This window comes from Arvicola amphibius, chromosome 5 (genome assembly GCF_903992535.2).
Source record: "Arvicola amphibius chromosome 5, mArvAmp1.2, whole genome shotgun sequence".
NCBI classification, from domain to species: Eukaryota; Metazoa; Chordata; class Mammalia; order Rodentia; family Cricetidae; genus Arvicola; species Arvicola amphibius.
The window spans coordinates 148,619,819-148,635,484 of NC_052051.1; the positions used below are offsets into that span (position 1 = coordinate 148,619,819).

General features: G+C 50.6%; 1 protein-coding gene across 5 annotated transcripts in view; it reads right to left on the reverse strand.

The window, feature by feature from the left end:
• Nucleotides 1-2,432: 2,432 nt before the first annotated feature.
• Ctif (cap binding complex dependent translation initiation factor) overlaps nt 2,433-15,666 on the reverse strand; it is a 255,117-nt gene continuing 241,883 nt past the window's right edge. For all 5 annotated transcript variants that reach the window (XM_038330213.1, XM_038330211.1, XM_038330212.1 and 2 more), the window contains 2 exons: nt 8,201-8,254; nt 2,433-6,495 (listed from right to left, as the gene is read on the reverse strand). In XM_038330213.1, the coding sequence (XP_038186141.1) occupies nt 6,280-6,495; nt 8,201-8,254 (270 nt within the window). In that variant the 3' untranslated portion in view covers nt 2,433-6,279. The remainder of the gene's footprint in view (nt 6,496-8,200; nt 8,255-15,666) is intronic.

Consider the following 15,666-nt stretch of genomic DNA (forward strand, 5'->3'; position numbering starts at 1 on the left):
ATCCACCCCACCTCTCCTGCCTACCTGAGACCCACTGGCCTTTGAAAACTGGGATCCAGCAGGACACACTGTGCATATGCGATGGACCCAGGCTTCGAATGCTCCTCCCACACCTACGCAGAAAGCCCAGATGGCCCTGGTCTCCATCAGCCTAGAGGGATGTGTGGGGAACTGGCTCTGGCCCCTTCTCAGCAGGCAGCTAGCTGCCTTTGTCTGAGTGACTGGCCTCTATGGGGACAAGGGGGTGTGGCAGAACGACAGCCGGCCTTCTGGGCTATGGTAAAGGGCACTTGGCTCTCAGGCTGGACCTGGCGCTTGCACCAGTTGCCCTGGCTCATCTGTAAAACGGGAGTCAGAACCGCTTAACTGGGATGGAGTCCAGCTCAGTGCTAAAGCTTCATGAGGCTTTGGGTTCCATATCCAGCCCCACAAAAAAATTCAAAAAGGGCTAGCAAGATGGCTCAGTGAGGAGAGGTGCTTCCGGTGTAACCCTGGTAACCTGAGTTCAAGTCCCAGAACCGTAAAGATGAAAAGGAAGGACAGACACCACAAAGTTGTCTTTTGACTTCCACACATCCACTGAAGCAAGCAAGCAAGTATACACACACACACACACACACACACACACACACACACAGAGGCACAGAGACATACACACATACTCATACATACCAGACACAGACACACACAGATACACACATTTTAACATATTCATACACATAGGCACATGCATGTACACTCACAGATACACATATGTACACACAGACACACACACGTACATTCACACAGACACACTCACAAACACAGACACATAACCCCCCACACAAGCAGACAACAAAAACCAACAAAAACAAGGAGCTGCAGAGATGCTTGGCAGCTAAGAGCCCTTGTCACCAGTAGCTCCGCTCCTAACTCCAGTTCTAGGAGAGCTGATGCCTTCTTCTGACCTCTTTAGGCACCAGGAGCACACATGGTGCCCATACCATGCTGGCAAAACACACACACACACACACACACACACACACACACACACACACACACACACACACACACAAAAATCCTAAACAAAAAACCAAGCAAGCCAAACCACTTGTCTACTTGCTTCACTGGCCCAACTGAGAGCATTCATCTGAGCTAGAAGCCCTGTTTCCCTGTCCACGGTTCCCCTTCTGTCTGCATTCTTTGCCTTAGTATCCAAAGGCCTTCCTAAATCTTTTGGTGTGAGTTGTTCTAAATGATTCATTCAAAATGAAGTTTCCTTCTTTTGCCTTTCTATAGAGCTAGGACAAACGTAACCTGCTCTTTGCAGGACAGAGGACACACATCAGCAGAGACGGGAGTGAAATGCAGGGTAGGGACATTTCATTGGATGGTAGGTGTGGTAGGTTGCGTTAGACTTGGTAATCTATGCGCTTCTAAGCAGGCCTGTCACCCTGAACGGTCTGGGTGAAGCCTGGGGTTTGGAGTCCTCTTCAAACACTTTTCCTTTTGACCTCTCACCTCTGCTGCTCCTCCTCTTTCACAGCTTTGTAAACCGGCTTGATAAGTCGTCAGATCATCATTTCCTTCACCCCTGTCCTGTATGTCTGGCCATCCTCAGGCAGTGTCAGGAGGCATCAGCTGAGTCCTGAGCAATGACCAGTCTCAACATGTCCTCTCCAGGTACCCAGACGGCTCTGGGCTGGGCCTGCCTAAGGAAGGATGAAGAGGAGGATGCTACACAAGGAGTTGTTACAGAGGCAGGGTTCCCATGCTTCTCCACGGAACACACCGCAAAAGGAGGGCACGGTATTATAGGAAATACCTCACAGGGCTCACTAATGACTTGAATAAAAAGCTCATATGACCAACTCAGAGACTTCTGCCCCTCCCCCACCTTTTTTTTTTTTTTTTTTTAAATAGGGTTTCTCTGTGTAACCCTGACTGTCCTGGAACTCACTTTGCAGATCAGGCTGGCCTCGAACTCACAGAGATCCGCCTGCCTCTGCCTCCTGAGTGCTGGGATTAAAGGCATCCGCCACCAGGGCCCAGTTGAATCTTAGGCTTCTTACAAAAAGTTATTGCTAAATGCTATGGGGACATTTCCCTGAGATGGGGTAGGTCTAGAGGCTGGTTAAATTTGCAGCAAACCAAAGCTATCACAAGAGTCATTTTCTTCAGGAAATTCCACCACGCTGGCTTGGTCTCAGAGCCTCGCTTTTAGATACACATGTCCCGTTCTTTTGCCAGGATTATCTTGCACGAGCCCTTTCCCAGCCTCTTCAGATCCTAGAGCCTGCTCCTGCCCTGGATGGCGGCCAGGCAGTGAGGACTCTCCTTACCAGCTCACAGTCTGGGCTCTTCTGAGATTCTTGTCTGGACCAGCCAAGGCATAAAAGGCTTAGGGGAAAAGATTACCCCTGTTGAGCTCGTTACAGAGAAGACAGACTCAGGACACTTTTGGTATCATTTATTTTTTTTTTTTTAAACCCATTTGTAGTTTGGGTTCAGCTGGGAAGCAGGACATACGGGTGATGGGGAGGAATGGCGCGAGCAGGATTGGCCCATAGCTTTGGCGGGAAGCTCTAGACCCTGCTCCGGGGAGGTAAGGTCCTGTTGTCAGGTTCCCAGCTGGCTCAGGTGAGGTGCCAGATCTTCTGGCGCAAGTGTCCTGAGCAGAGGAGAGAGTTCTGTTCTCTCCCACCCACCTCCTCCAAGACCCAGTCAGGTTTCCCAACACAGTGCCAGGCCGCTGAGGGGCATCACGCCATGGGCAGGCCTGAGTGTCTGGGACAAGGAACACTGGCTGGCTTCTGACGCCAGATAACAGCCTACGATGTGGCTACCCAGAGGGCCCCAAAGGAGCTGATTCTCTTGGCTCCTGGGCTGTATGGGCTTCATCCCTGCAGCTGCCCTGGGTGCAACCAGTGGTATGCTTCCCACCCCCTAACCCTTCAGACAAAATAAAATAAAATACAATAAAAATTAGAATAAATACCAGTCGGGTCAACATTTACATTTACACAGATGGACGAGAGGATTCCCAGACTGTAAAGGTTTACAGACTGGATAAGGAAGAATGCATGGATGAAGACGGTTTTAGGGGGCACACATTCTCCATGGTTGATGGTGAGGCTCCTGGCCTTGTCCAAGGGAGGCTGGGAGTCCTGCAGGAGTTGTGGTCCCAGAGCTTAGGCAATACGGCCAGTTCATGAGGAGGACAGTGACAAGCAGGCCACTTGAGAGGAAAATAAGAACCAATTCGTCCTGACTGGGGGAGCCTGAAAAGGCTCAATATTAGATCACCATGGCCAGATAAACAACACAAGCCCGAGAGAGGCGGCAGCCAGATATCTTCTAGCTCTGCCTCCTGTCCATTCATTCAGAGGTGGGCTTTGATAGGCTGTTCCTCTGGCGGCAGAGAGCGCTCTGGCCTGGGGAGAGGTCAGGGATCTGTGGGTGCCTGCATTTTCCCCCACTTCCTGCCTGAGAAGTCTCCTACAGGAAGCTACTCAGACTTGGAGATTTTAGGCTTTACTGTTGCTTCTTTAAAAAATAAAATAAAATAAAGTTTTTTTTCCCATGTCTGAAAAAGTAGCAGGGATCTGCATTTCAAACAAACAAACAAACAACAGCTGGAAGTGTCATATTAGGATGGACCGACCAGGAAGAGCTTTCAAGCAACTAGGCAGACGGTAAGTCTGGAGCCACCAGGACACAACATGTAATTAAAAATATATTTATATATGTATACATATTTATATCTTGCATCTTCATACTGGTCCTCAGGGCCCTAGAAGGGGCTGCTCTTGAGGCAAGACCCCCCCAATAGGCCATTAAGAAGGAGCTGCATTAGGTCTACGGTACCCACAAAGCTACAGTCTCCGCCTCTACACAGTGTTTGGGAGCCCCCATATGGAGCCTAGGAGACCTCCCCTACTCCCGTGACTTGAACCCCCACCATCAGCCTCTTTCTTTCTCATGGTCCTGCTTCACGCTCAGCAGATGCTTATATACACTTGTGCGTGTGCAAGCATTCACAATCACACATGCCAGCCTTAGAGACGCCTGGGAAGCAGGCCCACGCAAGGACACCTGTGGCTCCCGGAAACTGCAGGGAGCAGGTGCCTGTGGACCTGGGCCGCCCCACTCTACAAGAGCAAGGTTTCCCTGGGGCCTTCTCTGTACATCATCTGACCTGCATTTCCCTCAACACCACCTGTGGGGCTTGTAAGTGACCCTGGGTTCCAGGCTCAACCTAAGGGCTGGAATGGGAGACAAGGCAGCAAGAAGTAGAGAAAAGAAAGATGGGAAGGAGGAGAGGGAGAAGAAAGAGATCAAAGCTGGGGTGGCCATTGACCTCTATACCTTCTTCCCAGCAGGTCCTTTTGAGGCCCCATCTTTACCAGATTTCAGTTGGGGAGAGCCAGGGAGATTGGGGACTCTCTCACCCCGACTTTCCCTTCTCATCTTCTAGACTTGAAACAATTAAGAGAAACCTTCCTTACTCTAGCCAGCCTGATATGAACTAGGAAGCCTCAAGAGCAGTGGTTCTCCAGCCTCCCTAATGCTGCGACCCTTTAATACAGTTCCTCATGTTAGGGTTACCCCCAACTGTAAAATTATTTCACTGCTACTTCATAACTGTAATTTGCTACTGTTATGAATTGTAATATAAATATCTGATATGCGACCCCTATGAAAGGGTTGCTTGACCCCCAAAGGGATCTTGACCCACAGGTTGAGAACCACTGCTCAAGAGCCTCCAACATGGCCTAGAGGATGACCAATCCCCGTAAAAGCAACACACTGGGAAGCCACATTCTGGTGGAGCATCAAAGTGTGGGTTCCTGCTTCCCAGAGATGAGGCAGAGCAGCAACCCGTCACCACACAGACCAGTCTCTTGGGCTGAGCCACATCCTCCTCTCTAGCCGGTATAGAAGAAGGGTTACTCCCTGGGACCAAAACTTTTCAAGAAACCCTACCTAGCTTTGTTGCTAGCCTGAAGAACTCCACCTGGCTGCCTGCCTGGTCACCTACCAACTGTCCCCGAGTCACGACTCCAAGGCTTTCCTCTCCCCATCAGTCTGGGAGGCTGTTCCAGGTCTTGCCTGGGATGAGGTGAGGGCAAGGGCACAGCCCGTGGATGAGGCTCCCAGACCCAAGAAGCCAGCAGTGGTTCTTCCTCCAGCAGTTGCTTGGAACAAGACTTGCATTTGGTTTTAATTCGCCAGCATCGTTTCTGGCCCCATTTGCCATAACAGGGGCCAGGGCAGGTCCTAAGGCAGTCCAGGGGACAGTATCAGCCCTTTGGAAGCTAGCAGTGGACAGGGGCCCAGGAACACGGGGTTCCAGTGGGGACCCCCAATGGGGCAGAAGTTTCCAATTACTAGCTGGCTACTGGCAAGCTGTTTGTGGCTCGATTCTTTACAGAGGGGGCAAGGTTTGATCTCCCACTAATCGGGGGGGGGGGTCCTCGAGGCGACGACTGTGGGATCACATCTAGGGCATTCTCATTGAGAAGAGAGACTTCAAAGCATCTAGTGGAAAAACAAAATAAAAGGGAGCAAGCTGAGCTGGGAGTCCCAACTCCCTCCTCTGCCTGGAGGGAGCGGCAGGCCCTGGGGCTGGAGGCTGGAAGTAGGAGGAATTGAAGTTAGGAGGGTGAAACTCGAAGGTTTGAAGGGGTGGGGGACCCTTTCCCCAGATCCTCTGGGGCTGACAAAGACTGTCAATTGTGGGCGGCTGGTGGGGACCGTGCCTGCCTTTGTCCTCCCAGACATCTGCTACACGTTGCCGGCTGCCAGTTGGCGACTGCGGCGGACGGCACGTGGGAACAATGAGAGCCGTCTCGACCCACTTTTTCAACCCTCGGCAGTCCTGGCTGACCCAGCCCGTGGCCAGAGGTGTGGGAGGCTGAGAGGCAGCTGGAGACAGTGAGGAGTGGCAGAGATTCCTCCCATAAAGCTCTATGGGGGATGGGTTGGAAGGCAGGGGGCGGGGGCGGAGGCGGGGAGCACTAGAGCCCAGGAGAGCAAGGGCGGGTGACCACCAGGACAAAGAAACATGCTTCCCTTGGTGTGAGCTGCCACATGCTCAGGCTGGGGAGCGACATGGGGGAGCTCTTCTGAGGGATCCGATCCCCTCCGTGACTGGTTCCAGACTGGTCACTGCTGCTGCCTGCCTCCCTGCTCATTTCTTTTTCCCACCAGGGCCACCCCTGTCTTTCGCCTGTCCATCTGACCCTGTGGACCAGGGCCCCAGCTGCCCACGGGCTGCCCGCCAGGCCCCTTTCTCTGTCACGCTGTCAGTTTCTGGATGGTCCTGTTGTAGTACTGCGTGATGGGGGGCGTCAGAGGGTTCCAGCTGTTGGCATGGAGCTCGATGACCTCCAGGAGCAGGGACCGGGTGAGCATGGACTCTGAGGGGCATAGCATCTTATCTCGAGCGCTGGCTAGGAGCTCCGTCATCATCTCAGGCAGCTGCTCCTCCAGCAGCCGGCCTGTGCTTTGTAGCTGTGGGTAAAAAGTGTAGTCAGGATGGGATTCGGACCCCATAATATGCACTGCCCCCCCACCCCCAATCCTTGGCTAGGTAGGCTGGAGGCAAGGACCAAAAAGACCTGGACTGTCCTAGGGACATGCAGATCCAGGCAGGAATAGTCAGAGCCAGGATATTGTCTGCTGCCCAGGCCTGACATCAACTCACTAGGACCTCACCTCTTGGGTCTGCTACCCCAGAACCTTCCCTCTTGCAAGAAGCTTTCTCTGACTACACTTAGCCTCTCATTTGACTCCACGGTCTGCTCCCTCGGGCTATCAGGTATCGCCGTGATCATTTCTATTTGCCAGGTATTTCTCTGGAAACAGATTAGTGATTGGTACCTATGTCTGTCTGTGTGGAACAGAAGGGGCCATGGGGTCTGCTTTCTAACTCCAAACCTACCTCTAGCTCCAGAACTGACCTCTACCCACATTTGCAATAATAGCTAGGAGAGACATGAACTGAAGTAGAAGGTCAGTCAGGTGATCTTGGGAGATCCATCATTTTTGGAGGGGATGGGAAGGACAAAAAACAAAACAAAAAACAAAACAAAACAAAAAAAAGCCGGGCGGCAGTGGCGCATGCCTTTAATCCCAGCACTCGGGAGGCAGAGGCAGGCGGATCTCTGTGAGTTCGAGGCGAGCCTGGTCTACAAGAGCTAGTGCCAGGACAGGCTCCAAAGCTACAGAGAAACCCTGTCTTGAAAAACCAAAACCAACCCCCCCCCCAAAAAAAAAACCAAAAACAAACAAGCAAAAAACAAAAACAAAAAAACCTGGCTAGGAGAAGCTCTCATCTTTGGCTAACAACTCCTGAGGGTCCCTTTCCATATGATCTGAACCTTCATTGCCACTGCACCCTGGCTTTGTCCTACCTGCTTTTCTAGGCTCTCCCTTTCCCACAAGCCTTTCCTGAGCTCTCTGACCCATCCTCATCTCGCTCCCCTGATATCCATGGATATACACTCTGTATGTACAATCTTCCCATACATTCCCCAGCCACTGTGCACGCGGCAGCCTTGAAGCCATCTGAAGGAACGGACCTTGTCTTATCTTTCCCTTGAATCTCCCCAAGCACCATGCAGGTGCCCAGCTGGAGCCCGACTCATAAACTTGATGACCATCCCATCCAACCAAAGTTGTTGTGCAGGCTCTTGGCACAAAGCTCCGGGGGTGTGGCCTTTGCAACCTGGCCAGAGCCACCTGAACATATAAAATGCTCACTGGCACGGACAGTCCCAGTGCTAGGAGGCCCTTCTTCTATGTGTGTTCCCCCCTCCCCGAGACTCTGGGCTATTTGTAGGATCTGCCCCAGAACCCAGCCAGCCTTGGAAGAAAGTTTCTGGAAGTTTCGGTGTTTGGTGGCTGCATCTTAAGATCGGGAGCCTTCCAAAAGGCTAAGCCAATGGAGGAGATTCAATCAAGCATTTGGCACCTTCTCCTAATGACATGCCATGGAAGTGAAGGGGCATCTTTGGGGGCAGCTGCCACCTCTTAAGTCATTAGTGTGGCATGCCTGATCCAAACAGCAGAAGGTCTTGGGACAGGAAGTGGACAGTGCCAGCCTGCATTGATTCCTCTAGAAAACAGCCTATGACTGGCTCCGCAGACATCCCCGGACCAGCGGTTGCTCCGCTGGTGAGCATCTGGGGTTCGGCCACCTGAGCCCACAGCTCACCTCCATGGAGCAGCAGAGGACAGCGTCTTCCTTCACATCCTGAGACTGTAAGAGCTGCAGAAAAGAGGACAGAGAAGACGACAGTGAAGCTGGGCATCAGCTGCCAGCCCGGCAGGTGGGCCACTGTCCTGCTCACTCCTGACCCAGCTTTGATGCTGTCCATCTCTCTCCTTGGTCAGGAGCCAGGGCCTGGCTACAGGTGAGAGTTCAGTCGTTAGTTTCTTCTCCACTGGTGCAGCAGGTGCAAGTCAAAGTCGCTGTGATCACCCACGCTTTCCTCTACCTATCCAACCTGTCCGCTCAATGTCTCTCTTTAGAAACTGCGACACAACTCATTTAACATCATATTTACCATTAAAATTTTTTTTTTTTTTTGATAGAAGCTCATGTAGCCCAAGCTGGCCCTGAACTTGCTGTATAACTGAGAATGACCTTGAATTCCTGATATCCCTGTTTCAAATGCCTAAATTTAGGGATTGGAGGTGCTATAGAAATCACAATAAATAAATAAAATGCTACTGAAATTGCAAGGACGGCAGAAGATGTAGTTTCTAGGGGAGGGAACTGGAGACTGTGTGTGTGTGTGGGGGTGTTGGCCATTGTGTAGGAAGGAGGAAAAACTGGGGTCTGGAGGCAAGGTGAAAGGTAGGCTCATTTATGTATCAAATGAAGGTGGTTGTGGTAGCTATTTGAGGCAGGTTTCCCACAGCAATGCAGGCGTGTGCCTGGGTCATATTTCGTCCTGAGGTCAGCTTCTTTGGGTCTGTAGTATCTCCCCGCAAGAGTCTTCCAGGTTAGCAGGGCAGTGGTGGCACGCGCCTTTAATCGCAGCACTCGGGAGGCAGAGGCAGGAGGATCTCTGTGAGTTCAAGGCCAGCCTGGTCTACAAGAGCTAGTTCCAGGACAGGCTTCAAAGCTACAGCAAAACCTTGTCTCAAAGAACAAGTGACAAGTGAGGTAATGTTATAGGAAATTCCTCAAAGAGCCAGGGCCTGAGAAGCAATGGCTACAGTGAAATGTGCCATCTCTACCCCTGGAAAGTGGCCTTTCCCACTTCCGGCAGTGCTGCAGGGAAAGCCTCAGGCAGCTTTGAGCCCTGTCAGCAGAGTGCTTTGACCCCTGAGCCAACAGCTCCTTCTCATTTCTTCTACTGCCCAGAGCCTGCTTGCCTGCCTTTGCCCCTTCTATGACAGGATGAGGCTCTGCGGCCTGTCCATCTTCCTTCCTTTATTCCCCTACTCTTTTCCTCTGATCCTTGTGACTGTCCTGTGTCCCGGGCTCCCTACAGACCACAGTACCACTTCCACCCTGCCAGGGCCTGTGTTCCTCCCAAGCAGAGCTATGGACGGGTTCTTTCTTCTGATCTTATCTCTTACTTGACTATTGGGAAAGTCTGTGCTAAGCCAAAAACCACATTGTGTGATGGGCCTGTTGCTCAGGCCTGCTGGGCTTTCTCAAGGATATTACAGAAGGCTGTGTCTTTCATCCTCCCGTCTTCACTGTGGCTGTGCACAGAAAATACAAGGAGAGGCTGGGGAGATGGTGCAGTTGGTAAAGTGTGTGCCTTGTAAGCATGAGTTGGATTCCCAGAACCTGGGTCAAAATGCCAAGTTTGATGGGACACACTCGTAATCTCAGCCCTGGGGGGGCAGAGAGAGGAGTTGGGATCCAATGGCCTGTTGGTCTAGCCTAATTAGTGAGCTCCAGGTTCACTTAAAGAACTTGTCTCAAAAAATAAGGAAGAAGACACCTGCTCACCCCTTAGATGCAGACTGGCTCCCTGATGCTACCTGTTGAACATGGATGCCTAGACCCTTTAGCGATGACTGCAGATAGAGCTCCTTCAACCTCCTTCTTTGACCTCTGAGGGTGCCTTGCTCCACTCTGTGACTAGTCAGGAAGTTCCCATTGCTTTTTTTTTTTTTTTGGTAACAAGAGGCTTACCGCCTCAACCAATGAGGGCTCCTTGCCCAGACCCACCCTTCAGTGGCCCCCTATTATCCTCAGTGATGAAGAAGGTGCAGTCACTCATGGACTTTATAGACATCATAGACATCCTTCCAACTATGGAACCTTCCCCTTCTTCCACCCTGGCTCAGATTTCCTGATCTGTGTCCCATTTCTTCAAGTCTAGGTTCCCAGAAGGACAGCTAGGTTTCGGGTCAGAGAATCCTGTTTGGATGTTGAGGGGCCAAGCACTTTTCTTATTTATGTGTGTTCTACTTGGGATTTTTCAGGAGATGGTTGCTTGAACTCAAAGATTCGTCTCAAAAAAAGGAGCGGCCACCGGAACAGACATAATGCTTGTATATGTCTTCATGGCTATATAATTGACAGCAGTCAAAGGCAGAGAGACCCAAGTGTCCATCACTGGGGGAAAAGGGTAAACAAATGATCAATCTCGATAAGGGAGTATTATTCAGCTCCAAAAGGAGCCGTGACATGTGCCATCACTTCAACCAACCTTCAAGATACTGCTAAATGCAAGGAGCCTGGTACAAAAGAACAAATACAGCTTGGTTCTGCTTCTATGAGGTCCTGAGAACAGACAAGTTCATAGTGGCAGAAAGCAGGTAGCTAACAGGAATTGGGACGTGGGATGGGGAGTTATTTGAGGGAGACAGGTTTTCAATTGGGGAAATAAAAAGACTCTGTGTGGCTGGTAGGGATGATTACAGGGCAATGTGAATGGGTTTAATTCTGTAAAAGTATACTGAAAATAGTAAATATTATGTTATGTATATTTGACTACAACAAAAAACTGGCTATAAAAAAAAAAAGAAAGAAAAAGACAGCGACCAGAGCAGGGCCCCCTGGGCGAATACATTGTCTTTCTCACTCTTAGAAAGAATGGCTGCACCAATGGAGGACCAGCGTGGGCCAGTCTTAGGGTGAAGGTCTGGGTGGGAAAGAGGCTATACTCATTCAAGTCTTTGGCATAGAGAGGGATGTGGGCGGGTTGGGGCAGGCAAGCCACCCGCACCCTTGCACCGTGAAATGTGTTTCTTGGACGAGAATCCAAGGCAATTGTACGAGCCCACACAGTGTTTGTTAGGAAGCGAATGCATTCCTGTGCTATTGTCTCTGCCGGAGCCTTGTTGTGGGCACACCCATCACATCCTCCCTCAGGGAGAAGAAGCTGAGGTGCTCCAGCCAGGCTGTGGGAGGCCTGACAGCAACTAGAGAAAGAGCATCCCTGAGTCCCCGGGGAAGGGCCATGGGGCATGGGCATGCTGCCCAAGGCGTGCCCAGGATGGAACCAGGCTGGCTTTTGGGATGCCACCCAGCAGGGAGAGAAAGAAGGCGCTGACAGAAGGAAGTGTAGGGCACTCTTGACGAGAAGGTAGGGGTGAGCAAGTAGACCACAGCTTTGCGTCTCACTAGATAGGGTGTCAACCTGAGGCACGCTGACCAGCCCTTCCTGACCACCCCTGCTCCCCACAGGCGTATCCTGCAGTCGGGGAGAATAGACCCAGTGGCCTCAAATGCTACAGCTAATGCTGGCCCTGACCTATTCTCAGTAGTGTTGGTTCTGGGTGGGCTGGGGGAAGCAAGGAGGACGCAGGATAAATAAGTTTATAGAGTACACTGGCTACTTTGCTGGAGACTGGAGTCCATCAGAGTACCCTGACTGGCTGGCTGTGTATATGGAAGGACAAAATCAAAGCGTGGGAGAAGTTGAAGGCCAGGAAGACTAAAATGGAGATCAAAGGATTAGAGGTGGCGGGCACTTCAGAGATGGGCAAACACTAACATTGGAAAGAGAGAGGAAGAAAGGAAAAGAAGACACAGTCCCAGTACATGGATGATGGGATGTTGAACTGGGGACTTCACTCAGCTGTCTGCACTATAGGGGTACCTTTTAGTTGGAAGAGCCTACCTATCCTATGCCTCTGCTGGCTTTGAACCTGTGTCACAGCTGAGTCTAAAAGACAACACAGGAACTGATACTCGCGGTAATGACCTTGAGTCATCGAGAAGAGGGTCAATTACGTCTGGTTCTCTCTGTTCAGGGAGACAGATAATCCATCCAAGAAAAGCTATCATCAAAAACGTGCAGCAGACGGGGAGTCAAGATATGCCACTCACCAAGAGTGACCCAGGGCATGCCACTTAATCACGCTGTGCCTCAGTTTCCTCACCTGAGAATGGGGATACTATCTGTCTCACTGTTTTGAGAGTCAACTGAGATAATATACAGGCAAGAGCTTTGAAAACTGCAGAGCCTGATTCAAACGCAAGGTGTTATTATTATGATTGCATTTATATCTTTATAAACATATATCTTCCCTACAGATCCTAACACACTTCGTACCCTCGTGACACTCTTGTGGAGACAAGCAAAGGCCACGGGCATTATTATCTCTACTTAATAGACAGAGAAACCAAGCCTCAGTAGTTAAATGGCTTGCATAAGCCAGCCAGCCAGCCAGTGAGCCTGAGCAGAGCTAGACAGAGCTCAGAGTCCTGGGTCAGCATCCTCTTCCATAGAGAATGTTTTTCATTTCTCTGAGACTGGGTAATTTTTAGTTGGAAAGCTGGAACTCATAATTCTTAATTCTGCTGACTGGTGACAAGAGCCAACCTGGGCTTTCACAAAATTGATTTTGCCTATTCTTTGATTGCACTGTGACATCTGTTTATTCATCAATACACTATCCTTTCATCCATTTGCTTACCCATTCATCTACTTTATCTGCTCATCCTTACCTATTCATTCGCCCACACATCAACCCACCCACCCCTCCATACACCCACCAATCAATCTTCCCATCCATCCGTCCATCCATCCATCCATCCACCCACCCACTCACCAACCCATCCATCCATCTATCCACCCACCCATCAATCTTCCCGTCCATCCGTCCATCTGTCCATCCATCCACCTACCACTCACCCATCCATCCATTCACCCACCCACCCACCCTCCCACCCATCAATCCTCCCATCCATACCTGCATGCATGCATGCATCCATCCACCCAACCATCAATCCGTATGTGCATGTATCCACCTACACCAACATTTAAGGAACATCTACCGTATGCTAATACAACATAGTGTAAATACAAGGATAATAAGAGTTCTGAGAGACTTTTGCCAGGCATATGGCGTTGAATCATGGGGTGAATGGTGGTAGTGGAGAATAGTCTAGGCATTTTGCAAAGAAGAATACACACAAGCTACGACTATGAGCAAGCAGAGTTCACTAATGCACTGACTAGTGTCCCAACAGTGTCCCAAGACAACTAACATATACAGGACTGGTAGGGGATGTAGCATGACAAATAAGGCCAGGGCTGCATACTAATGGGCTCTGGCTGCCTTGCTACCTACCCAGTTTCATTTCTCCTCTCTCTCTCTCTCTCTCTCTCTCTCTCTCTCTCTCTCTCAAATCTCAAAGTCCTGGAGAGCCCCTGAAAGAGTTTTAAATGTTAAATTTTCATTTAACAAAAATCCTTTCTTACACAGTATAAACTAGAACCTCAGAGTCCTGGGAGGCTTGTGCCAGGCCTGGAGGCAACAAGCCCAGTGAGAGGCTGTCATGTATAACTGCGGTGGCTTGGATTGAGCCAGGCATAAAGGAAAGACCCTGTTAAAAAGAGAGAATAGATTTACAGTGGGTGTGGCAGGCTCGAAGCTTGATCAACTGCATACATGGCAATTCCACCAATGGTATGGGAAGGCAGGAGCTAAGGAGCTCAGTGTTAGGAATGCTGAGTTCAAGGTCCTTAGCAATGGTCTTGGAGGATGATTGGAGAGTGGCTACCTGGCTCAGTACCCAGTGAAAAGACCTGGCGAATACATGGACTAAGAAGAGAAAGGAGGTGAGGGCTCTAACCTTGGAATCAGCAATGGCTAAAAGGAGAAGAGAGGAGGAACCGTAGGGGAGGAAGAAGAGGGTGGCCAGAGAGTTAAGTGGAGCAAGAGGAAGCAGCGTCATGGAAGGCAAGAGTTCCAGGAAGTACAGGTCAACAGGTTAAATGCTTGTAGAGGTCAAGTAAGATGAACAATGACCACAGTGCCCTGGACCTAGTGATTAGGAAAGAAAGGGTGACCTTTGCCATGATGACATCAGTATGTGACAGAGGCAGGTAGAAGCTGGGGATCGGGCCTGGAGAGCGGGAGGGAGGTCCCAAGTACACCTAGAAAGTATAGATCTGCTTTCTTTTACTGGAGACCTCCCCCATCTTCCTCTTTCTCCTTCTCTCGCCAGACTCTCTTGTTTTCCTTCAGAGCCTGTCTATGGAAGAGAAGAAGAGAAGATCAAGAGAAAGACACTGGGTTGACAGGAATGTATGTGGAGACAGGAGGATCTGTAGCCCTGTTTAAAAGTTTCAGATTGGAATAGATAGGACAGAGTTAAGCAAAAGGAAGATCAAGTACAAAGATTAGCCTTGCGCCCACAAGAGAAGGGCTCTCTCAGAGCTGGAGGCAGGGGCTGTGTAGGCGCCTATGTAGATGAGGCAGGGGCTGTGTAGGCACCTATGTAGATGCTCTTGTGGCTTGCCCTGTGGGGAAAACTATAGAGTTTGCATGCCACATATTCGTTTCTTATCATTATCAATCTGTGCTGCCTGCATTTCAGATACCCCCTCCCCCCGCCCAGAGGGAAATTTCCCCTAATATCACTTGTCTATTACTCTAACAAGAAGTCTTGGTAGGGTAGCCAGGGTCAGATGTCAAGGAAGTGTGTACTTCTGCCCTGGCATTCAGTCCAAGCCTGTGCCTGAGGCCTGGCTGCCAGCCTTCTAATGGAGGCGAGTAGTCACCCTAGCTGTGGACCAGGCGCCCAGCGAGAATAATTAGTTCCTTTCTTGCCGAGCTTGCAATCCTCCCCTACAAAGTGGCCACACTAAATGTCACACTTGGGGGGGGGGGGTAGTGCTTCGCTCCACGGCTGGCCCAGGGGAGCGGAAACGTAATCCGGGGCTCTGAGCAGACACTGAATCCTTCTGTGAATACCACAGCCAGGGGCCACAGCTCCAGTGGCTCCTCTTGGGGGCCAAACCCCGGTCACTGGCCTGGATAGGAGGGCCACTGTTCAGAATCCCAGTAGCTGTGAATTTTCAGGACCCTGGGGGCCATGTGTGGAACCAGGGAAGTCGGCTGCATCTGCAGCCAATGCCTCCCAGCTTTGCCTGTGGTGTCCTTCCCAGTCCCTTTCCTAGAAACTGCTTGTCTTTTCTGTTTCGAGCTACCCCAGCATCTATCCATCTTGCTTCCAGGGTGAACAGGAAACACTGGAGGTAACTCTCAGACTCCCCACTTTCAGAGTGGGCTTCTGAGTGTTGCCCATCACCTTTGGGTGCCTCACCTGTAACCTACTCGACATTTTCGGTGATTGTTTTAGGTACTCTTGTGGACATTTTAAAATCCTCCCGGCCCAGTTAGACACAACATAATTTCTCATGCTAAAAGGGCAGAAACAGGCTAGAAGCAAGATAACTTCCCCTGGAGACCTCA